The following is a 25,650-nucleotide window of genomic DNA, read 5'->3' as shown; positions in this document are numbered from 1 at the left end:
AAATTTATTCATTTTTGCCGTGGAGTTTAGAGATTTTCAGAGAGGAGCTGTTCCCTCAATATCTTATTTCCCTGTTGTTCCCTGGACGTTGTTTCTCTTTCTCAAAGGCACAGGAACTGCTGTAGAAGTTCACTCTCCAAGCTACGCTTCCTACTCCAAGAGTGTATTTCTGTGCAAGAGCCACTAGGAGCAATACTGAAAGCTCACAGCTTCAAACCTTATTACTCCACAAAGATGAACACACAGAATCCAGGCTAGAATGAACACTGGATGAATTATTGCCAAGAAAACCAAGTTTTGAAGCTGTACACTTAGCAAAAAGATGCTCTCACTGCCTCCTCTTTTTCAAAGTTAAAAAAAAAAAAAACCCCACACAAAAACAACAAAGCACAGAGGGAAATTTTCTGAAATCTGTAAGAGCAGCTATGGAAACCTAGTTTTGCTATCTCCCACTTTCACTTTCATACTAGCTGACATCCCTAACACACAGTAATAACCAGACCTACTGCAGAACAGAAACTAGCACTAGAGGTTTAAAAGACCTCCCTAGCAAAAGTTTTTTGTAATGGAATTATTCTCTCCAAATACTCACAGAATGAAAATTTAAGAATCTTTATTCTCTAAAATATATTGTACTATAAAACCCTTTCACTCAACTATTAATTTGTTGCTAAGAAGCAGAGCAAGGCTTAATAGGACGTGGAGATTTGAGTGACAATTGTGGAGTTGCTCTCTAAATAGCTGAGAATTGATGCGTGTATGTTGGTTGGAGGGGAGACAACAAGAAAATAAAATTGGTCTTGATCAAAATGATCAGACAGAGTAATGAAGCTTACAGGTGCTCTGAACCAACAAGCAATGCCTGAGGACAAAGTGGGCATTAAAGCTCCCTTACAAGATTCCAGGTGCACCCCTGCAGTAACCGTGCACTCCTGGACAGCATTGCATGCTAGGCAGATAGTGTCCCAGGCATAACTGACTAACAATTATCTACATTTTCTGTGTTTTTCCAAGGTAATTAAGGACTGGATTCCTTTAGAAATAGCATTTGCCTCAAGCCTGTTGGGGTGGTTTTTTAAGCAGTAGTTGCACCATTCCAAAGGATGCTTGTGATCTGAATTGCAGCCACATTAAATATGCTATTAAATATACAAAGCATCACATAGCTGTAGTTATCCCCAGAATGACTCATTCCTGGTATAAAGTGATCCAGCCAGAGCAGAAGGGGGCTGGAGAAGGGAGTGTACAAATGCTCTTCACAAGTCATTTCTGTAGCTGCCACATCAGTTCTCTCCCAAAGCCACTCTCTCCTCTCCCACTTCTCTGCTGAAAGACTCCATCCAGCCTCCTCTGGAAGTGCTGCCATGAAGGAACCCCATGGACAAACACAAAAATAATCCACTTACTTCCAACAACATAAGCATTTACTGGGACTACGCGGGGTGAAGGGCTGGGAAGGTGAGTGCCACGGCCATGCCTGCTGTGAGAAGGGAGGTGGGGACATCCACACCAGCAGCAACCGCATCTGCTTGTCCCTCCCAGGGCCAGACAGCTTGGCCTCCTGGCCAGGATTCACCTCTCTGCAGAGGGCAATCCAAGTGCACCAGCCTCCTCACTCTAAGGAGAAGGTATTTGGCAGGATTTGACGGTTGAGCATAATTCCAGATGAAACAGGCCAGATTGAAGGATTTCTGCATAATTAGGAGTATAATACTGTATTTAAGAGCCTCCTAAATACCCACAATTAACAAAGGGCAGTGTGCTTAGCGGAAGCCCATCTCTTGTCAGATGGAACTAAAGCTGGCACTAAGTGGATGCAGATCTCCATTTTCTTTAATACCTCAGCAGCCCAAAAGTAGCAGCAGACAAAAGTCCTTCCCAGAATGGGCCAAGTCCACAGCAGATCTCCTCAACCAGATGCCCTGTCTGAGAGGCATCTGGCGCTCCCAGAGCAGCAAAGCAGCTCTGCAGGTACCCAGGCTTGGGGAAGTTTCTATAGCAATGGGATGCAAAGAGAATTTAGGTGCTTACATGGCACAGCTGATTCACACCAGCATGGCTATGTTCAAGCCATTAAGGCTGAGGGGAAAGCCTGAAAAAATAAAGGTGCAACTCCCTATTGGAAGAGGTTTGCTGCTCTTCGCTTTATCCTCACAACAAGTTTTCAAGTCTCATAATTTGGGTTGATAGGTCACTTTCCTGTTACCCTTGTCAAGGAGGGGGGTAGATGCTCTCTTTATACTCCAGCTAAAAGTCTGTACAATCCCAGATTTCCAAGGTAGCCCAGACAGTACTGCAAGATGCACTCTTCTTCAAGCAGCAGGTAAAAGTACAGTGGTTACAGGGCAGTATCACTTCTTATTGCAGAAGAACAGGACAGCTATACATGCACGTTCTCTAAATACAGATCCAGATTTTCTGCAAGGCTGCCAGGCAGCAGCAGGCAGCACCATCATCAGTGCTTCCTCTACAGGGCACCGTGGTGCCAGGGGAGCTGCAGGGCTGTCAGACCTCTCCACTGATACCAGCACCATCCCAAGCAGCAGCTGTAAGCCAAGAGGTCACAGATTTAAGGCTGGTAGGGACCTTCCTGAGCATTATCTTGCCAGACAGCTTGCTGTGATAAGCTCATCCTCGCACCACTGCAAGAAAGAAACAATTTCCTTCCCTAGCAGAAACCCCAGGACAGAGGTGCCAGCACTGCCTCCTCAATAGGCCAATTTCAATGCTCAGATTAAAGGTGAAACCTTCCTGTCACCCCAGTCCTACACCACAGAAGCAGCTCCTCTGCACACTATTGCTCCCTCCACCCCCAGCTCGGCAGCCTCGGCTTTTTCAAGAGGGACAAGCGTGTGCAAGTGTGTGCTGCCAACACACAACACACCTGCTCTATGGAGGCACCACCTGGGGTAAAATTTGAGGCTCCACTTCTATTGCTATTTGTAGCCTTGCATGCTCCTGCCCTACTACATTGTCTACATCACTGCCTGTCCCTGAGCCCTGGGGTGACAGAGCGGTTTTATGGGCTAGGAAATGAGATGCATGCCTATATCATGGGATGGAAGAAATGGCAGCTGCAAAGTTCACCCTGCTGTCAGGACAGCTATGACTTTTCCTAAGACAATGCTGCTGCCCATTTGCTGTCACAGCTTAGCTCCCTACCCCTTTGCCTTCCCACAAAAAGGGGCTTCCTTAACAGCTAAAATTTTACTTTTGCAAATGAGGAGTTTCTCATTCTTTGGTTTTGAAGTAGCAAAAGTTTCAAAGCAAACGAGAAGAGACTGTTCAGGGCTTTCTCTCACCTGCCTTACAGATGAAAAGCTCCTAAGGATGTGCCACAAAGCCTTCCTCCCCCTGCAAGTGCCACCTCACACTCCCTCCCTGGAAACACTTGCTGGAAAGTAGTCGAAACTTTAAAAAAAAAAATTCAAATGGCAAAAAGAACAGGCAAGTAACAGGAAGCATGGGGATTGAGGAGACAGCAGATTAATAGCCTGGCATTTATGGCAGTTTAATAATAGAGCTGTCACAATAGGAGAGATTTACTAATTGCAGAGTCATTTGCTATGGATTCCCATCAAGCTGCCATTTAAATCGCTGTGCAGTTTTTAAGATGGCTTTCGAAACTGGGGAAGGGGGGAGAAGAGACAACGCCCACAGTACTTATGCAGCTAAATTTAGGAAAGTATTGTGTTTTCTTACAGACGAACAAGTCGATGAGGACAGCAAGGAAGGAGCCAGCATTACTGCAAGCCCAAAGGAGCTGGGGGTAGATACATATCTGTGTCTGAGCCCCCCCATGCAGCAAGTGGGTCTTATGTCGGGGACAAGGCTCTGACCTCAAACTAAGCCCTGGTGAGTTTTACATAGCTTTAGCCAGTGACTTACCAATACCTCCAACATCTCCCCAGGCACCAAGCTATATGTGTCTTTTTGCAGAATTAGCACCAGTTTTAGGGGCAAAAAGCCATGTTAAACCACAGATGTGATCTCTCAGGGCTGTCAACAGGGAGAATCAAGTTGGTCCTTCTTCTGACTTTAAAGCTGTAAGCTCCTAATTCATACGTCCTCATCACACAAAGCTTGCATCATGCAGCACCTTGACCAGAGGCATACACAGCTATTTTTGTTGGGGGAGCCTGGTGACAGCACGCTGCAGTGAAGGAGTGCCCTGTATGCCACCTCCACCACTCAGCTCCTCTCCCTCAGGTTCCTGAGGCCACCAGTGCCAGCCCAGGAGTGATTCACAGAGTTGTGAGTGCTTGGGTCCTCCTGGACTCATGGCATCAGGGCTGCAGGAGAAGGGAACAGGCTGAGAAATTTTTCCAACAAAATCTTCTCCAGGGAGGGTTGTCATCTGGTTGAAATACCTCATTCCACTTAAACCTGATGTTCCTCGGCCTTGACCAGAAAGCCTTCCAGCACGGCCTGAAGGGAATTAAAACAACCCAGGTTAAAGCAAGAGACCTGGTGAATAAGGAAAGCACAAGATAGGGAAGACTGCTCTCAATTGGGCAACTGAGACAGGCTTTCAGCACTAGCAGGAACAGTTCTGCATCCAGCAGTCCTTTACCCTTCCAGCATCACTCCCTGGGACTTATTTCCCCCCAGAATAAAAGGGGGATGGCTACCCTTTGAAACCTAGTTCTCACATCTACAGAGGCACCATGAACCACCACCGAGACACCACGAGAGCCACAGACCGCCCAGGTGGCTGCAACACCAGGCTCCGCATGGTGCCACAGGAGATGCAGGGGGAGATGCTTTTCGGGGGCCCAGGTCAGCAACGCCATCCCATCTCAGCCAGCAGCCTGAGGGCAGGCTGTGCCTTCTGCGTCATACATGCTCTCAGAGCTCAGCTTGAGAGGCCAGCGAAAAGGCTGTTTTGTTCCTTTTTCTTTAGGGAAACAGAGCTCTCTCGGAAGTTCAGTCAGGGCTTTGCCTTTGCAGATCATCAACAATTAGCAGCCTACATGAGTGCACGGTTGGGGCTTTCGAGGCATTTGAATTCTGCTGTCATTTAATAACCACCAGTGACTCAGAGGCTGCTTTCCTCCCACACGCTGTGGCCCAGCACTCCGAATCTTTTTCGTTCCTTTCCATCCACTGGTACAGAAGATAAAAATCTACTAAACAGGACTGCTTTAGCATTGCACCTGCAGCTAATCTGACACACCAAGATCACAATTTGATCAGGTATTACATTTGGGCCTGTTCTGAAGACTGTTGTTCAAGTGCATTTGCAAAAAGGATGCTGTATTAAGTCAACATAGGACTCTTCCTACATCATCTTTGAGGACAAGAGAATGCCAGCTCCCATCCAGCCCCAGCATCTTGCTCTTGCTACAGCTGTTTCTAAGTGGGTTTGGTCTACCAGGAACATATTTAGACATAGATGAGAAGTGTTACATGGCATTTTCTTCTCAGTGGCACAACTGATCCCCATTTTACACTTCAGCCACATAACATGGCTGAAGCATAATTGATTTTATCTTATGGGATGCTCTACCATGAGCATCCTTAAACAGAATTCAGCTAAAATGAACATATAGTACAAGATGAGTCTTCATTGAGGCAAATGCTGTTGCCTAGGGACAAGTTCAGATCCAAGCAACTTCAGACGCTTTACATGTTAGGTGAGCCTCTTCAGTCTTGTTAAGCCAAGCATGCCAACGCATATGTTCTCTATACATTCCCATCAAGATGAGGCCAATGTTTACCACCAGCTCCCTTGCTAATTGAATAGCTCACACTGCACCTCTTCACTTTGGGAAGTCCTTTTCTTCTGTGTCTTCCCATCACCTCATCTGTGGTACCTTGGGAAGTCTCTCTTCAGGTTTTACAATGAAAGTTGGATTGATAGGAGAAGTTAGCACCACTTCTTCTTGCTTCTGTGCAGCGTCCTGAAGAGCTACTGCAGTGCCCATGGTTTGGTATCCCTCTCATGCTGCTCTGGCTTGGAGTTCACAGCTGGCAGCCCCACCATTGGTCCCTCTTACATCGCCATAAGCACCTACCAGCTCTGGAGGAGAGCATTTGCTTGTTTAGACAAGTGCACCCCATCACCCTTGGCCCCCGGCTGGCTCTGCTCCAGAAGCTATTGAGACATATTTGCGTGCCTGTGCTAGCACAGCCTACCCTGAGCACCACTCTTGTGTGCAACCAGACACCACCTCTTTATAGATTACAAAATCAAGGAGTTAGTCACCCAGTTAGCAAACTGGAGAGCAAAGACAACTAACCAGTGAAATAAGGGGCTTTCTTCCCCTGTGAAAACGCTGGGCTCACGTAGGGCCAGAAGAGGATTAATGCCATGTTTGAATTAAGAGAGGGGTGGGGATGTAAATTCCAAAAGTCCCATTTCAAAGCAATTCCCAAGACTGATAAGGTAAAAATTAGGGGAAAAGTATGAAGACTGAGAAGAAAAATATAGAAAACGACTGTGTGCAAACACAGACAAAACCTGGGAGGTTCTTGCAGTTTGCTTTGCTTTTATTGGTTGTTTTTGGCCCAGATTCCTTCGCCCAACCCCTTTGCCAAGACTCTGCTTCATGCATGGAGCAGAGGAACAAGGGAAGTAGAGTGTGCTGGAGACCAGAGCCTATGACGTTCCAACACCATTCTACTGAGTTTAGTCATCACAAACTCATACAAGCCGTGTTTGATCAGAAACTGAGTAATTAGAGCAGCCTGGAAGGTTAATGGTATGCGCCACCTACTATCACCTCATTAGAGGAGGAACTGTAATACAGACACCAGTGTTGCACCTGATCAGCGCAGACTCACACTAGAGCTGCTCAATAGATTGACAGACAGCAGAACTAACTATTAATAAAGCTGCATAGGAGAGCTACTCTTCCATCCCATTCACAGCAGGGGGAGGGCCATGCAAGATCTTCAGTTTTACAACTCCAGTTTTTCTTTCCAGGAAATTTAATTGGAGGAGGGGACCAAAAATGCCACCCTATTCACCCACCCCAGGAGAAATCCCACAGAATATATTGTTGTCCATTCAAGATAACTTTACTGCAGGACTTGATGGCATCAATGAAACCCAGAAATCTCCAGTGAAGGTTACACAGAGTCTTACCTAAAAAATCACACAGGTCACACTTGCATTGATTTCTATATTTCAGACTGTTCAGTAGAGTTGCACAATGGATTTCTATTTTGATGCAAACCAGCCTCAACAACACACATTAAAGATTTTCTTCTGATAACTCCTTATCCAGAACATCAAGCACAACATAAAGCAAACACCCTCCCCCAATGCTGCAAGCACCTCTCCAGTGAATAGACTACAGTTCAGTTACATTTTAGAAGGGTAACACTACCTCCAGACAGTTCACTATGTTCAAAGATTCTCCAGTTAGGTAGAACAAAGGAAAAAAAAAAAAAAAAAGATAGTGAAGGAAAACCTCCAACCCCAGCTAAACCTGATGAGTTGACACTGCTTGTTTCCCAGTATGCTAGTCCACTTCCTAAAGCTGTGACTAAGAAACCTGTGTTTCCTTGGCATACAGATTGAAACAACCAAGAGGAAAAGCTGTTGACAACAAGGAAACGATCTTTGGATTGTAACCTGCAGCTGGGAGGAGAGCTGTAGTACAGCCATCCAGCCCTGCCAGTTGTTTCTCTGCCATGTAGCTGCAAAAATCCTCCAAGTTTAAAGAAAAAAAAAAATAAAAAGCCTTTGAGGAAGAGAAGCTCCCAAGCTAGAGAGGGGCACACACAGCATGACTCAGTCACTAAGCTTCCAGGGACAAGATGTTTCTGCTGTGCACCAGTCATCTGTTAAAACTTTGATCTAATTGGACTCGCAGTGTGGGAAACAGGGTCAATCTTACACCACAGCATTGCACAGCTCTGACCACCGGCCAGCTGTACCTCTCCCTATGACAGGTTTCCATGAGCAAAATGAAAACCAGTAGAAGTGAGCAGGACTATTTCATTTGTCCTAGGGACCGTCTACAGATTCCCTCATCTTGAGGCTGATACAGGCAGACAGCTTGTAGGGTATTTCTTACCTTCACATATCCCTCCTGGGAAGCACTGGGGAGCCCAGCAGTCTGGGATGCCACTCCATGGGACAGTCTGTATGCATGGACAGAGAGAGCTGGCAGCATAGTTAGGGAGAGATGACCTGTGGGTTTTCTTCAGCCAGACAATACTGTCCATGCTCAGAGATGTGGCATAACCTCAGGCTATTTCAAATTCTCAATTTCAAATTATTTCATCTCTCTGAAGAACTAGCTTCAGTGTCTAGGCTGTGTTTGCAGCCCAGATACCCAGTGGTGGCTTTGTCTCCAGTCTAGGATCCAAGCAGCCACGACTCGGCGACCTCAGTCTCATGTGTGGGCACTCACACCTATAAGCAGACCTGCTCTTGGTCTGCTGAAGTCAGAGCACAAGTCTCCCCCATTCCAGGATACTCTGCAGGGAGCCAGAGTGCCTCAGAGGGGACAAGCAGCTAATTTCTCAGAAAGGAGGACTTCCAAAAAGTACCTGCACTGCATCACACTTCAGTCTCCAGGCAGGTTCCTAGAGGCAGCGGCTGAACTAATCCAGGTAATTGTTTTCCCCTGGAATTGAAAGAGACAATGCAGGGCTGTCTCCTCCCATTGTTCTAAATCTAGCATTTGTTTAAAGGCCTCAAATTCTGCATTTCTGCATTACCTGAAAGTGCCAAGAGCAACCACCAGCAGGTGACCAGGAGGCAGTCTCCCACTGTGATCATTTCAGCTCCTTCCAGGCAATGTCACAAAAGATACTCTCAAAATGTGCCAGTACTAGTAGCCTGCTGAGTATCTGCTAGGAAGATGTGTTCATTAGCAATGACACCTCTGCTATTTTAACCACAAACAAGACCTGTGATCTGCATTTATGCCATTTGCATAGTTTAGAGCAGACACTGCTTGGGAAGCCAATACCCACTTATCATTACCAGCAATGCCTCAGCCACCGTTCAGCTGCTAATTAACAATCAATTTATGTTTTCAATTCTAACACCAATATTAATATGAAGTTTTTATTAATGCCATTGCAAGACGCCCACAAGTATAGCATGGGTATAGCTGACCTTTCAAAGCAACCAGAGAAGGGTCACGAGACATTCTTGTCTTATTTATATATTCCCCCAGGTAACATTGATGCTGAAGGGCACAGTCAGAGGGATGGAGTCCCGTTTACCGACAGCCCAGCAATTGCCGCCACTCCAGCTGCCACCAGCAGCAAGGGCAAGGCCAGCTCCCGCTGCCCCTTGGTGGGTCCATGAGCTGGGGGAGCTCAGGAGCCTTGAGCTAACTCTGCCCTGTTGCAACTACAGCCAGGCTTCAAACCTCTTCCTCCTCCCTATGCATCAGAAGGAAAGAGGGCTTTTCTCCAAAACGGTACCTACTTCCAGCAGAAATGATAAAGACCATTTGTTCATTGAGTTCTCCAAGAGTCGGAAGCCGCTGGATGACAGTAGGATTTAGTAGATTCCTCAGAGGAACACAGGAGGTACTCAGGGCAATTCCTGCTCCTCTCTGGGAACAGCCCAGACTTCAGGTTTGCTCCATCTCCTGTGACAGGGATTTAGCCCCATGTTTGGCAGTGCCCAGCACTTTGCCTTAGGCTGCAGCACTGCAGATGGGGCTGCCTGCAGGGAGCATGCTGGACAGGCACGCAAGCCTCTAATATCCTGGGCATTCAGGCTCTTCAGGTCAACTCATCTCTGAAAGAGGCTGAAGAAACCTCTCCCCACCACCACGTCCTCATCCCTCCTTGCTCATCCACCCTCCAAAGCCAAGCTGGCTCCACAAGCTACTCCCACATGTTCCATCCCAAGGCAGGGGCTGGCTGGAAAATAAAGACATGAAACCCCCTGATTTCATGACCTGCAAAACCCGATTTTCCCCTCCTAATAAGGAGCATCATTCGTTTCAGGGGCTGCTACACCAAGTCCTTTAGGCACAGCGATCTGCCTAAGGCTGCAAGGCAAAGCAGCACTGTACTCCTGGCCTCGCCTGCAATGCATGGTACTCCACGAGGGAGCAGCATGTACTTTCGGTTGAGAGGGCTGGACTCCACAGCTCCTTTTAAAATGGCTAACGGAGCGCTGGGGGAGGAGAACAGGGACAGAAAGAGATGCAGTTTAACATTTTTTACTCTCAAACGCACATACACAGGGTTACGACATCACCCTGCAAGAACGAAGCTGCTGCTGCGAGGCACAGTTGACTGTTTCTTGCTTTGGTGTCCATATAAGCTGACCTACCAGAGCAAATACCTGCTGAGCAGCTTAAAACAAACAAACATAAAACCCCACAATAAAACACCCCAAAACCAAACAAAAACCCCAAGAAACCTGTGTGTCAGGGAGAATCAGGCTTCAAAGTAGATTTCAACCCAGTTGCACCAGGCACTTCAAGAGTCACAAATCAGGTATTGAAGCCAGGGGGGTCTGACTTGTAAGAATTTGTTGATATTCCAAATGAGTCCAATACAAACACTGGATACCCCTTATCTTTTTCTTTCCCAGCCTTTTGACAGGAACTGAGATTCTGTTTTGACATCTGACTTTGCTGGTCCCCTCATGTAAACTCGGCAAGCCACAAAATTCATGTGCTAACTTGAATTAAGTCTCACAAAGAGTAAAGAAAGAAAAAAAATAATAGACATCAGCCCCTGAAGTCAGGCCTTTTTGAAGGTACAGAGCAGCCAACTAGAAGGAGTTGGGGAGGAGGTTGAGACAGTTCACATAAGAGCTTCCTGCACCGTGGTATTGATTATGTTTGGAGTAAGATTATGCAGCATTACGTCCAGTTGAGCATTGCACCCAGGACTGCTTGACCAAATCCCTACTAGATCACTGCCCATTCATTTTCTGATGATGGACATACAAAATGCCCTCATGCTGTGGAAGCAGCAAAGGTTTACAGCTGGTGAGGACCCTAGCAGAAAACATTGTAGTGGGCTTGTGCGTATGGATGTGTGCACGTGCATAGTGCAATGGGGGGTAAGAGACTAACACAGCACAAAGCAAGAGGAGCAGAGGTTAACTTGTCAAGATAATACTATCAAGAATATTTAGTTTGTATATGTTGGAAAATTAAACATTACCACTACATTTTAAAGGATGCTATAACTCTGGCTGAGCATGGAAAGGGGAATATAGAAGAAAGCTGCAACATGCCTGCTTGTGAGCTTGGGAATAGCCCACAAAATCCACACCACAGGTTGCTGCAGCAGCAAAGGAATGTGGGAGATACCGGTAATACCTTTAAGTGCTAGTAAAACATATATACACACATATATACACCTGCAAATGACTCTCTACAGAAGCTTGTTACATACATCTCCATCACATTATGTCGCCACTGCATGTCACTGTTTAGACAAAACGACAAGGAAAGATTCAAGCAAGGGTTTTAAAGTTCTGCTGGGGATGAAGAAAACAGCGGATACCCCCATGGATGTCATGAGGGCAAAACAAGGAAACAGCAATATCACAAGAAAAAATAAAAATCAGCATTTGCCCCTTGCAACGTGACCACAGAAACTGTCAGAAAAACCCAACCCCAAAGGGACATCACCTGCTGAGAGGTTACACGTTAGGGCCCACAATGATTTCTAGCTGGGATAAGTCCTGGGGCTGATTAGCAGAAAAACTGCTCTAACAGCTGCACAGTCCCACACTGTTCAGGTCTGGTCCAGAGTCCTGTGAGGGCTCACTGTAGAGAAGGGTACTCTCTGGGAAGTGCAACTTGGTCAATGGCCAAACACCTTTTCTCAGCTCTGCTGTTCTGATAGCAAATGCATAGATGGGGTGGGGCTTTTTCTAGGATATTCACTAATCTTGCTGAGTTTTGTAAAGTATTACTCCCTCATTTCCCCTCACCCATACATACTGGGGGGAGATGGAGCAAGAACTCAGACTGACAGATGATTACTTGCTGGCTGCCCTAGCCCCTAAAGACACTCACACACACCATGCAGAGCAGCTCCATGAGTTAGCATTGAATCTCAGATCTGTCAAACTCAGTGAGTGCTGATTGATGTAGCCTTTTAATTAATGGATTTTGTCAGGGGGAAAAAAAAAAAAAAAAAGAAAATTATAACACTGCCCAAACTACTGCAATAGTTGATGCTGACTGGAGAGTCCACTTCCCTGGTCCCTGACTCCCAAAGCCAGCCTCTTACAAAGCCTTATTTCAACTATTGGAGTTAAAATCCAGTAAACCAACTGTGCCATCTCACTCAATCAAACTCTCTCTCCCACAGCAATCAATTGAAAGGCTGGCTGGTGCTTACAGAAGAGCCTTTCAGATCAAAGCACACCAAGGCTGCTTAGACATGCCCGCTTTCTGAAAAGCTTGTCTGTATATCTCCCATTTAGCTCTGAGTCCGACACAGGTCAACAGCAGATGAAAGGCAGGCATTTAGCAAACACACCAAACTGTTACGAGCCTTCACTACCCAGCTTTTTATTACCCAGTCCTGTACTTGCAGTTGCCTTGCTCCAAGCCTCTTTACTCACATCCCAAAAATCTGTATGTAAACAGGTGAAGGGCAGTGGCATCGTCTCTGGTTGGGACTCACCCATGTTAGACATCCTACATCCTTTCTCCTACGGCGCACAAGGTCAGCTAGTTGCACAAGGCACTCCAGGTCACTCAGAGAGGCTACTTTTTTTTTTTTTTGGAATTTATTTATTATTATTATTACCAAAACAGTGGTTAACATCCCTAGGATGCACATTGGTCACCCTCCAGTCACAGAATACGCACAACAGCATCAGCTCCCAACACCAAACACTGAGTGGACAAGTTGCTCTTGGCAGTCCTGTCACTTCCCTTCCTAGGGGACAGGAATGAAGACCATGGCACCGCAATAGCGTAGCCCCAGTTTGTCCAGAGCCAGCATTAACCCATGCCACAAGAGACATTCTGAGCACCGCATCTGATAATCTTTTTAAATGTTTCCCTACCAGCAACATCCTAATGGAAAAATCCAATAGTAGTTAAGAGTTCTCCCCTACCTACATACTCTAACTCTGACATCCACGTAGAAATAGGGGACACAAAAATCCATCAAGGAATCCCTTTATGACTTAAAAAGGACATGAACTGTAGAGATTTTAAATTCTGCTTGTGCAGAACTCCACAATGAGGGGATCTCAATGACAGCCAAGCACTGTGCACCACATGTAGTTCCTCCACAGAGAGATGTGTTTTCCCTCATTAGAGATCACAGTCTCCCATGGGCTTTGGTAACCTCCAGAGTACATTCTTCTGGGACACTGCTCTCCTTGAGCAGTGCACCATATTTTAATCCCTGTAAAGCAACGATCAGGTCTACAGCCCAAAGATTTCAGACCTCGCCAGGCAATTTGCACATGGAGCTGCACTACTGAGTGACACAGGTGCAAGAAGGTCAATGCTCATTTACAATCCTGCAACCCCACCCTGAAGAAGAAACTGCAGGCAGAGAGGAAGAAAGCACTGCTGGCAGCACACAGGAAGCTTGCTAAAGGAGCATGCAAAGGTATATTAGTGTTCTACAGCAGCGTTATTTAGGAGATGTTTGGGAGATCTAAGGTCCATAGGAAAGCAGTAAGGAGTAATTAGCTGGATAACATACGCTTACACATATCTTAGGAACAGAACAGCAAAGGATGAAGTGGTAATCATCAGAAAATACGGGGAGAAAAAAAGAAAAAGAAAAAAATTTTAAAAAAATAAAAAAGGAAAAAATCACTGTGCTTTGGCCAGATACCTTAGGAAGTAAAAAAGGCTCTCAATCCCTAGAGATTTCAAGAGAAGTGAAAAATTCGCTGTCTCTAGGGGATTCAGATTCGGACGGACTGGGCTAACTAAGGACTATTTCTATTGTACCACCACTGTAAATTTGGAATCGTCATGCAAAAGGCACTACAAATAAACCTTCAGCTCAGGTTCAGCAACACAATACTTGTTAGAATAGTGACCCAAACCTCTCACATCTTTGAAAATCCAAACTTCCCTGATACTCACAAGAAAACATCACCCCATCTCTGTCCCTTCCTCCCACCCCAGAGGATGGGGATGACTGCAGTCCCTACAGCAGCAGTCCTCGGTCCCCACCTCACTGTACTTGAGCTAATTCCTCTGTCAGGAAGAGCATATGAACATGGGAAGCCTGTGTAATTTAAGAAAGTAGTAAAACATCCAGATGAAAAGATTATTCAGTACATTAAAACATAATTATGGCCCGTTAGGAAGTTAAAGCACAAGGATAATAATTTTAGATCTCCAGAAGGGAGAAGTCCCGTTTGCGTTTCAGCACAGCATGTGGCTGCTGTCCATAAGGATGACAGCAGAGACACCTTTATAAAAAGGAGAGAAGAACATTCTAAGGTATTTGGTGGGGGGCAGCTCCTTCCAGTTATTTCGTTAAAACCTTCATAGTTCATGTCACCTGTAAGTGTGATTCTTAAGGTTGTTTTTCCCAGCCTTAAGAACAGCAGGAATCAAAGGCTTAAGAGAAAACAGAAAGATCAACAGAAAACATCCCTGCCACAGTGGACTGTTCACCACTGCACTGACTCATGCAGAGATTAGATACTAGGAGCAGTTTGCAACTCCAGTCAAGCAGGACACATGGTCCTGCAGTTCCAGGAAAAAAGAAAGTAAAATAAAATAATTACTTCTTAGGGATGACTCAAGCCCTCACAACAAGCTCCCACCTCACCAACAATTCACTCGCTTCAGAAGAAGCCATTGTGTGCCACCATGCTCCGAGCACACCACCATCCCCAAACTGCTCCAGATACGCCCAAGGAGAGAGCTTCCCACAGTGTTTTCCCACCAAGTCCCAGCTTCTGCAGCATGCTAAATTCTACTGGGCTGCTGCCTCCAAAGCATCTAATCAAGACCATAAAACTTCAGACCCCCTTAGCCACTAACAAATAAAGCTCAAATCCATTGCTTTTAACAGGCAAGCCCCAGATCTGGTTAAAGGAATAAGCCTTACTATTAAAAGCCCATAACTAGGGAAAAGGACAGACACACCACCTCCTTTTTCCCTTCCCAATTCAGAAACACCCACACCAAGGCAGTCAGGGGATCATAGAAGTTTTTGTTCAGCTGATGAAATACCAACTGCAAGATCTGCAGAGAAGCTTAAACACAGACCTCAGACATGCATCTTGCAACCCACCCGGCTCCCTCGTTGGGCGATTTAAAACAAAACAAAAAACATGACGAAAGGTTAACTAAGCCACAAAACAAATGAAGACTCCCAGTCAGCAGTACAATTACCTCGGAGTGCCCTCCACCGGAGGAAGGTCTGTAAGAAGTGCATGCTCTTTTTTCTCAGTCCCAGAGGAGGTGGCAGCATTAGCAGGACCGGGTCTGCTCCACCAGTCGGTCACAAACACTCCAGCATCCCCAACCTCCTTCCACCGCCCAGTGCTACCTCGTCCAGCCTTACGAAGTGCACCTGGTCTGCTCTGCTAATCACTGATGTGGAGTCTGGGGCTTCTCTCTCTCATTCTCTCTCCCTCTCCAAATAAGCAATTAGCATGAATAATTACAGCTCTGATAATAATACGCAGCCACCTTTGAGCAAAAGGGAAAAGACTGTAATTAACTCTTTCTTAGGGATCAGAGGAGATTGAAATAGCGCTAGCCTAATTATCTTCTTCTGGGGCGCCTCCTGGCTACCGAGAAGCTTTGGAAAGAGTGGGTGGCAGAGGTCAAGTAGCATCCTTTTGGAAACCTCTCCACCCAACCCAATTTTCTATGTCTGCTACCCAAGCGGCTGTTAGATGTGCAAATTTATATGAGAGGGTAGAGAACCCCCAGTTTCCACGTTGTGTGGTTAACCAGCAATGGGCTGTCCATCCAGAGACCACCTGGCGATTCCACAAGGAATTTTTGGCCACCGAGGACTTTGGAGTCATTCCCCTGCTGGGTAACACGTTGGGCTGACGTGCAGATCCTCCTGTGCATGATGCAGAGCTACACCACCAGGAAGGTTGCTGCTGCCAGGCTGGAGAGGGCACTGGTGCCCACCATGCCACAGGCTCCTACCATAAACCAAGCACAAAGGCGCTCCCACCTCAGAGCCTTCTACCTGCCCCATCCCCCAGGTCACAAAGCTAGGGGGAAAACACATAAATAGTGCAAGTGAGGACTTGAGATCAGGTCAGGAGGAAAACTGGGGTGAGCACATTTAATGTGCTTCTGAATCAATCTGGCTTTGTCCCCTTCTCAAAGCCTCTCATGGCAGGCAGGTGGGACAGACACACGTGTATGTCCTGCTCCCAGTTCCTTCCAAGAAGCAAAACACACTACATGCACTACCCCAAAAAGGACTTAAAGTGAGTTCAGAGACTACAACAACGGATGGTGGTCCTCTGCAATAACTGCCCCAAATGTCCTGAGGTGCTGAAAGGGGGCGGGGAGGCATGCTCTCTTCATGTTACTGGAAAAAGTGATTAACAGAGTTATTATACAATCTTGTCATGCTTTATTGCTCTTTCAGTGTCTGGAGATGTGATTAGAGAGTGCTGCAGCATAACAGTTGGGTACGCTGCCCTCCAAACACGCCAGTCTCATTAAAATAGCACAGGTTTTGTTAACATCTCCCGTTGTACTCCATTGACCTGACATGTTTAAGAGTGGAAAAATTAGTCTGTTTATGAACCCTTATCACTAACCTTAGAAAACCTGCTAATTTTTTGTAAGTTTCCAAGCATTTAAGCATTAATTTTCATATTGCAAAGACTCTACATAATAATTCTTTTATTTATGAAGTCAAAGGTGTTCAGGGCACTGCAGAATATAATAAAGCACATTGAATAATATAAAAAATTATTAATACATTTATATTTATACATAAATAAAATATTTAGATAATTTGAGAGATTCAATTATTTTACAATTGGGATTTTACCAAGATGTTATATATAATGTGTATTTTAATCTCCCTTCATATACTCTTTTATTACAGAACTATTTTTTTTTGCTAATTTCTTGAAAAATGAGAAGGTAAACATATTCTTATAGACACTCTAAAACCCACAAGTTATTATGTATGTTAGTTTCCCTGTAACACGAATACTTCCACAAGCATCAAGTAGACTAAGCAATAGTATAAAGTGAAGCTTATGTATCAAGACCAAGCCCTTGAAATGGTAACTATTAATAAATAATATGACCAACATGGCTCAATGGTTATGACACTAGGGTCTTAAAATGCTGTTTTATTATGAAAAAACTGCACCTGGGGTATCTACACTTACAGTGTGGCCCAATGTAATTTCAACAGTTGGATGAGTTTGAAAAAGAAAAGGGCATTTTGGGCTTCAATTTTATTTTTCCTATGATCTAATTGCCAGGGCAGCGAGTCCACCCTCCACTCTGGATTCTTTCCACCTTACATATTACCCTCAGCATCTCTGACCCAAGCAGGTTATTTATGTGCTATTAATGGGCACTGGAGATGGAAGCACACACTACGGTCCTCTGATTGGAAACTATGTCATTCCTGCAAGCTGAATCTGGCCCCAGGGACAGGGAGGGCCTCAGCGGCACTCCGCCTCATGACGATGACAGTCCCCATCACTCTGCGGTGGGCAGACATGGCTCACAGGGACCAACTGCCACCCAGCTGGGAGGTGTTTGAGGTCTTGGATCCACATGGTGCAAGTTTTATGGTCACGGCATGTGGACAGAGGCCACAAGCACACATGTTTCTGCACTCCACATTTGCACAGGGAGCCCAAAGATGATTTTGCACAGATTTACACCAAAATACAGCCCTAGGAGATCAAGCAGAATATCCCCAATGGATTTGGCAGAGATAAGCCATTCAAAAATTATAACATATGGGGAAACTGGAGAAACATAGGGACATTCAGAGGATTGAGCTTTGTGGCTCCATCATTTGGCTCAAAGTCTTGAAGATGCTATTTGATTAACACCTTTTGGTTACCACTGAGCTTCCTAAACAGCAAGGGAGCGATGCAGCTTCGTGTAGTTTGCTCTATACAATCAGCACCAGCTGCCTTCAGGAGTTTGCTAAAACTTCCAACGCTTTCAATTAACACGTAGCAAAACCATTAGTCACGATGTCTTCCTGACAAATAATTGCTCTCCCTGGCTCCTTTCCTCTTCATTGTGATTTTCTAATTAATTTATGGACCCCAATAAAACATAAAGAAACACAGGCTAATGCTTCATCAACTTCCTAAGCACAATCAGCTTTTCCAACACCTTTGATGGAGAGGGGAGTTGGCACTTCACTATTCTACGGACCTGAAGGAAGGACAGCTCATCCAGCAGCAGACAGGGAGTTTGCAGCAGGGCGAAGGACAGACTCACACCCTCCGAGTCACGTCTGCAGGGCTGGGGCATGAGCACCAGCTCCTGATGCTGCTGCACTGGGATGTGCCTGCCTGCCCTTGGCAGAGCCTCCCACGCGTCCCACGGCTGTGCAGGGCATCTGCCACAGAGGCACGAGATGAAAGAGGGATGCAAACATCAAGAGGAACAGGGGAGACCATGTCATAAAGAAAACAGCTAATTCCTTGCTAATTATTCAGACCTCAGGCCTCGCCTTATCCAGCAGTTAGGGCTTCGAGCAGGAAGCACAGCTGAGGAGGCTCAGAGAGGGAGGAAGGTGCCTTCCAGAGCTGGGGGGGATCTGCAGGCCTCCCTGGGCCACTAATTGCATGTGGTCCATGGGCCCTGCAGCTCCAGAGGACAGGCAACGGTTCGGATGTTACAAGCACTCGGCTCACCCATTTCAAAACACAAGCCCAGTTACAACCACCACAGAACCCACTGGGCCCAAATTCACCCTACGCCCAAACCACACACATGCAGTGTGTGAACACACACCAGCACCTAACCACAGCAGCACACTCAGGGGGCAGCCCACACCTGCCCCTGCTATGTGCAAGCAGTTACCTGAGCACTGGGTGCAGAGAACTAGCAAACTTCTTTGCACATGTGGCCTTAGAGAGCAAATCGAGACAACAAGCAACACCCCAAAACCAAACAGCTGAAGCAGCTACGCTCGAGTGATTACAAAAACTTGAACTGAAAGCTATTCAAAAGGCATCTGAAAGAGAAAGGGAAGAGGGCTGCCAAGCCTGACTCCCCAAATAAAGTCTCTCTACTGACAAGTTCGCCTCCAATTTGCGATTCTTGTGTCTGACTGCACCTGGAGTCAACACCGGCCCCGACTGATGTCTCCCCTTCACAAAAATACCCAGTGAAGAGGGTGTGGAGGGACAGTGCACTCAGGGACAGCTCTCCCCACTGCTCCCCACTGACTTTGGTACATGCACTAGCTGGGACTGACGGCCACCCATGGGCAGAGCCCCGGTCCTTGCCTGGCTGCTACAGCGGTGCTGTGGGGCAAGCAGCAGCTTGGGCGGCTGACAGGCTCTTCAAGCAATGCAGGCTGGACCTCCTTGCTCCATGCTTCGAGGTGGTGTGAAGGGCTTGCACGGAAAAGCAGAGAACTGTGAATCTCAGCAGAAATGGGGGTTGCGCTATCATACCCCAGTACCGAGGGAGAAGACTAAATAATTAATCACAAAAGCAACTGAGTGTTAACAAGCCGAGCAGGATCAAACTGCATGGAAGATGCAAAGCCCCCCTCCCCCCAACCCTCTTCAGTGTGCTGACAAGCCTTATTTTAATAACAACTACGAGAGCCGAGAGGATATGCCACAAATAAATAAATGGATCCCAGCCCTCAATGACTTGGGCTTGAGCTAGGAATCAGCTTGACAATTCCTTTGCCACCAAGCACGGAACCAGTTCAGAGCCTTGTTTTGCACAGGGGAGAAGTGGGAGAGCAAGGTGTGCTGAGCTTTGGGTGGTCATTGCAAGCCCAAGTACGCAGGCAAGGGTCTTCTGCATATGTTGCTCCACTCTCTCTGTGGCTTTAAAAGAAGGGGGGACATGCATAAAGAGTGGTAAAAGCAAACAAATAATGCTGCTTCAGCACCATCCTTAAATAGCAGAGTTTGACTATGCAGAATTGAGCAGCAGCATCCAGTAAACAGGAGCCATCGGGGATAACAGCCTGGACATGAGATGGGAAGGGAAATACATGAACTAATGCCTAATGCCTCTCCTCGATGCTTTATCAGGTCAGCCATGCTGAGGACAGAGATTTCAATCACTCAATTTCTGTATTACTCTGCACATGGTATATCCCTGTGCAGGCTACAAGGCCATAAGATACTACTAATACTAACACACAACTAGTATAATACAATTTACACAGTACCACCATTGAAACACATACCTCCCCAGCACATCACACACCAGATCCAGACAACCCAGCACAGATGTTGTGTTACACCAGCTTGTGATGGAGATCTTAAGTACTTAACATTTACATCATGGTCCCTTGACCTATTTTCATCAGGCTTTTTCCATCCTACAGTGAGAAAGGGTTGTGCCAACCAGGGTGAAAAAGACCATTTGGACTCCATTGTGCCAATAGCTACAGCAAAAAAACCCTCTAATTATATCTTCTGCTTATACAGCACCATGGCTTCCAAAAGGGCTTCAAGAAGTTAAACTGGTAGGCAGGCAACAGGCAGAGTTCTGCAATCCATCACTCAGATGATACAATCTGAAGGATCCTGCTTAATGGCCCAGAAGGAACATACAGGATTTAGGGGTATCTGCACACTCAGTGCAGGATACACGCACACAACACCTTCAAGGATTCTCTCCAGGAGTTTTTTTGGCTTTAGTAACTTTATCCTGTAAAGTCTGAATAGGTTGATTCCTATGCAGCTGAGTGTGGGAAGACGATTCAAATAAGATGGTGAGATGGGCTTTTCTCAGGCACCTGTGTGATTGCTGGGCACCAGCCTCATGAAAAGACCCATGTGCTGAAGTCAGAATAACGCTTCTGAAAATTCCCCGTAATAAAACACAAACCCTCCTCTCCTCCACCACGACATCAACATCAAAAACATTGGTTAAATTAAGAAAACTCGTAACCTAAAACAATACTCACACTTAACTGCATTTCCAATCTCCAAGCATTATTTCATAATACTATGGGCACCAAAACACCCATATTATCTTTAATCCTCTGTATTTTATCAGAAAAATGCAACGGATTATGAAATTACCTCCTCTGCCTGCATCTCATTACTAAGACTGGAAGGGAACAAAGTGAATTTTGCAGGCTTCCCCATCAAGGTACAAAAGCCACAAGACACCAACAGGGTGAAGATTTACTCGAGACAGGAACCCTCCACACAACAGGATGCCGCAGGACGTGTTTGCAATTGCGAAAGACAGTATCATAGCGCAGGTTGGGGCAGAGAGCTGAGACACGGTCAGCAATTCAGAATTTACTCAGGCACTTTCTGGCTAGAAGAGGCTTTGCTGGAACACTTTAATGATACATGGGCTGAATATTTTGCATTTCTGTGCATAAAACCTCACTCATCTGGAATGAGGTTGTGTCCCTTGCGGTACATCATTTACATTAAAATCTCCCCCGCTTCTCAGCATGACTTTCATGTCCCCCCACCATTTAGACAGCAGAGGCATATGTATGTGTGAGGACCGACAGAAGGGAGAAATATCTTTTTTAAACATTCATTGAGCTGGAAGTGTGGAAGATGCCAGCATACGAAGGGTTCAACTGATGTGGAAATGCAGCTCTTTGAAAAGAAGGAATTGAACACCAAAACTGGTTCAGTGCAGCTAAATTGGTCCCCTAAGGGCCAGTGGTAACAGAAACCTTCAGTCCAAATAAGAACAAGTGAAACACTCAGTAAAAAGCATTTGATGCTTACATGCAGGAATAAAAAGTGGTGCAACTGTTAGAAAATAAAAATACCATGTTACCCCAAGCTACAGTAGAAGTGGCAGATAAAGGGGGCGTTTTGGCAAATACTCTGGGTTCATCAGGGTTCTGGCAACCTAGCATCGGTAACTCCATTATCTTCCCAAGAACATGGCTAAAGCCAGGAATGGAGATTGTCCTACTAGTCCCATCACACCAACCTGCTGCTCAGACTGGTCATACTGGGGTCCCTCCAGGCACCATGGCTTTAAGTCATAGAAACACAGAATGGCTTGGGTTGCAAGGGACCTTAAAGATCATTTACTTCCAACCCCCTTGCCATGGGCAGACACACCTTCCACCAGACCAGGTTGCTCCAAGCCCCATCCAACCTGGCCTTGAACACTGCCGGGGAGCGGGCAGCCACAGCTTCTCTGGGCAACCTGTGCCAGTGTCTCTCCACCCTCACAGTGAAGAATTTCTTCCTTATCTCTAACCTAAATCGGCCCTCTTTCAGTTTGAAACTGCTACCCCTGGTCCTGTCACTACCCTCCCTGATGAAGAGTCCCTCCCCACCTTTCCTGCAGGCCCCCTTTAAGCACTGGCAGGCCGCTGTAAGGTCTCCCCGGAGCCTTCTCTTCTCCAGGCTGAACAACCCCAACTCTCTCAGCCTGTCCTCACAGGGGAGGTGCTCCAGCCCCCTGCTCATCTTTGAGGCCCTCCTCTGGACCCGCTCAAGCAGGTCCACGTCTTTCTTACGCTGGGGTCCTCAGTCACATTCCTTGTGGCGGTGGTGGGAAGTCATTCAGCCTGAAACAGGCCCCCAAGGAATGACCACAGAGAAAACAGGTTCCAACCCACACCTGAGTGGGACATGCATGAACAAACTTCCTCCTGTGACCCAAGGCCATCTCTGGAGACCTTCAGCTTTGACAGGATTTCACAGGTCCCTTTTGGGAAAAGGCAGCACTGGATGGACATCATTACTTAGACCCAGCTCAATACTTTTAAGGTTTCAAAAGGCCCAAGCCAGATTATGGCTGTCCAATACAGGGTTTGCAAAGAAGCCCCCAAACAAAACAGGTCTTGGAGCAAATCCCAGGCCAACGCAGTCACAGCATCCTTGAATTCAGTACCATGACACAAATTCACACCAGCCACGTGATGAATTTGTGTCCCCAACTGCTTCGCAGGTTTTGTTGATCTCAATCTTCTTGGATCCAGGTGCTCCACCCCAGGGCACCTGGGGCCTGGCTCCTGCCTTGACAGACAGACACATGAGCCACGTATGCTTTGCCCAAAAAGCAGCTCCTCAACACACCCACCCTGTCTGAAGCAGGACTGCACGACACAGCAATGGGCTTTGTTTTCCACTGATAATATCTCTAAATCTCTTCATGTGTATCCTCAGCAGCTTTTAAAGGCTGATGATATTCAGTCCTTGGGTTGAACTTCATCTGATGCCTAGAAGTGGGAAAGGGACCAAGCTCTTGATCCGTTATTGGATATGCCCCTATGCAGTATAGGGAGCATGAGCCCAAGACTGCAGCTAATCCATCTGCATCACTGCCATCAGCAGCAATATGGATATGCTGCAGGTCAGGGGCTGTGTAGGTTTTACTTCACCCCCTGGGGTTCCCAAAATCAGGGTGGACCTGGCCACTGAGACTTTAACCATCAGCACATCTCCTGGCTGCTTTCAACCTGAGACCAGACTATTCCACTGTGCCAAATGATACCACCTTAGCTAGACAGACACACAGACAAAGCCTGAACTTACTCAACAAAAGCTCAGCTCTTGACTGCTTTCCAAGAAAAATATATCAGAAACACTACAATCATTTTAATTTACCCTGTGAGGGATGTTAGAACTGCTTTTTTGTTGTTCAAATCAGTCTGTTTTACCCCCTCTCTATATTTCTTCAGGTTTTCTTCCCAGAAAGGAAAGTATAAATGCGGGTGCTCTAGTACCTGAATTTCCTGAGTCATTTCAATACCTATTATTATGATCATTGCTTGAAGACAAAACTGTAAGCTATAGCTCTTTCCAGGGCAGGAAGGGAGTTCATCAGAAAACATGAGAATAGATTCAAAGAAAGAAAATGTGTAAGAAATGAACTGCTCAGGGAAGCAATGCTTGCTTTACGGGAGGAACACAGACAGTGTATTATTACTATTTAAATTCCTGGCTTTCTGAAAACATCTCATGTAGCTGAACATTCATAAAAATATCATAGAAACATACAGGAGTTATTCCTTCCCGCTTTACCAATCTGAGATGATTTTGCTAAAGAAAAGACTTCGCCAGTATCTCTGGGATATAAGACCATAGGTGTGGCTAATACATAGGGACAGTAACTGGTAAGTAAACTAACTGGCTACTTTTTTATTTGCAGCTGGGATCACTGAACAGATATTGGAAAAACTGATGTTCACCCTTAGAGCCCTCACTTACAGGCAAAGGAAGAATTACTTCAGGAAGACAGACCTGTGTTATTTTATTCATATCTCTATGTGCATTTCTTGTTGCACTGGCAGCAGATCTGAGTGGGGAAGTATTTTTTTGTCTCAAAAAAAATGATTTTTTTTTTTCTTCTGTGACAATACAGAGAATGTACATATCATAGCTGACAACCTAAAATAACCTGAGATGCCAATTCCAGCTCCAGGTCTAATTCTGGCACAGAGGATCCGAACTGGGATCTCTCTGCTCACGTGAATGTCCTGACAACCCAGTCACTGCCTACTGCTCAGGGAAATGTCTCTTTCTCTTTAGTCCGACTGTGGTTAGAAGGAGTTTCTAACAGCAGGTACATCAAAACTCTACAGATCCTGCAATCTCTGGGTTCTGACTCTCCCTTTTAACTAAAAAACACTCAACTACCTCCATTTCTTGGACCACTCATATGGGTTGCAATAGACCTGGGAAGAAATTAGATGGGGAGAAAGACTGCCTTCCTCACTGCCAGACGTATCAGTTAGATTTCTGATTTCCTGAAACTTTTAAAGATACGCAAACATACTTTAAGCAAAACAAGATATAAACAAGTGGAGAGGGGAAAAATAACCCCAAGAGTTATGTGCAAAGCCTTTGACTGAAAAAGGATGCTATTTCCTCTTGGTTGCATGCCACTCAGCAGAGAAAAAGGCTACATCTTCTCATAGAAAAAGCTGAGTCTCTTATAGCTTCATGTTTAGGCTGAGGTAGCTTAGCGAAAAATATGTTCACATACAGATACCTCAGCAAGCGCTGGGTTTTTTAATCACTTTAATTCTGTTATTTGGTTTTTGGTGCCAGTGCAATGGATGCTGATCTATCCAAGGCAGCACAGTCACAGCAAACTGCTGCAAGATTCTGGACAATTGTCCAAAGCACACGTTTTCTGCTCACGCATGTTTTCTTGGTGGAAAAAAGAGCGTACATGAGGAGAAAACATTATATCATGACTGTTTCTCTACAGTCCACTGCACTCCGATGAGAAAGGGTGTATCGGTTGTGAAGAGGGACCATTTATTTGAAAAGGCAGTTTAGTTTCCTTTTGGGTTTGTGTTTCCTGAAATAGATTGTAAAAAAAGGAAATGCAGACGGATGTCTTGGGGATTGATAAATTATGTGGTGATTTTGTAAGGAGCACAACCCTTCCCCGGCACCCTCCCACTATCAGTTATCAAGCCCTGAAGTACACACTGCTGTTGATTTCCGTGGCTTTGTACAATTAATCTGCCTATACTCCGTAAAGCAAAAAGAGCAAGATGGAGAGAGAGAAAAGGAATTTGCTCACAAAAAACTAGGTTAACAGTAACCCCCAGGATCCAAGCGAAACCAAGAGGAGGAGAAAAGTTCACCAC

General features: G+C 45.8%; 1 protein-coding gene across 3 annotated transcripts in view; it reads right to left on the bottom strand.

Moving 5' to 3' along the window:
- Nucleotides 1-25,650, bottom strand: part of GRIP2 (glutamate receptor interacting protein 2) — a 301,834-nt gene that overhangs the window by 98,699 nt on the left and 177,485 nt on the right. The window contains exon 1 of one of the 3 annotated variants that reach the window (XM_086469676.1): nt 15,282-15,360. The exons of the other annotated variants lie outside the window; for them this stretch is intronic. Within the exon in view, the coding sequence (XP_086325802.1) occupies nt 15,282-15,360 (79 nt within the window). Of the gene's footprint in view, nt 1-15,281; nt 15,361-25,650 lie in introns of those variants that run through there. 3 annotated transcript variants of the gene reach the window in all.

The sequence above is a fragment of the Leptosomus discolor genome, chromosome 9 (genome assembly GCF_034619465.1).
Source record: "Leptosomus discolor isolate bLepDis1 chromosome 9, bLepDis1.hap2, whole genome shotgun sequence".
Lineage (NCBI taxonomy): Eukaryota > Metazoa > Chordata > Aves > Leptosomiformes > Leptosomidae > Leptosomus > Leptosomus discolor.
This window is presented reverse-complemented; position numbering and strand designations above follow the sequence as displayed.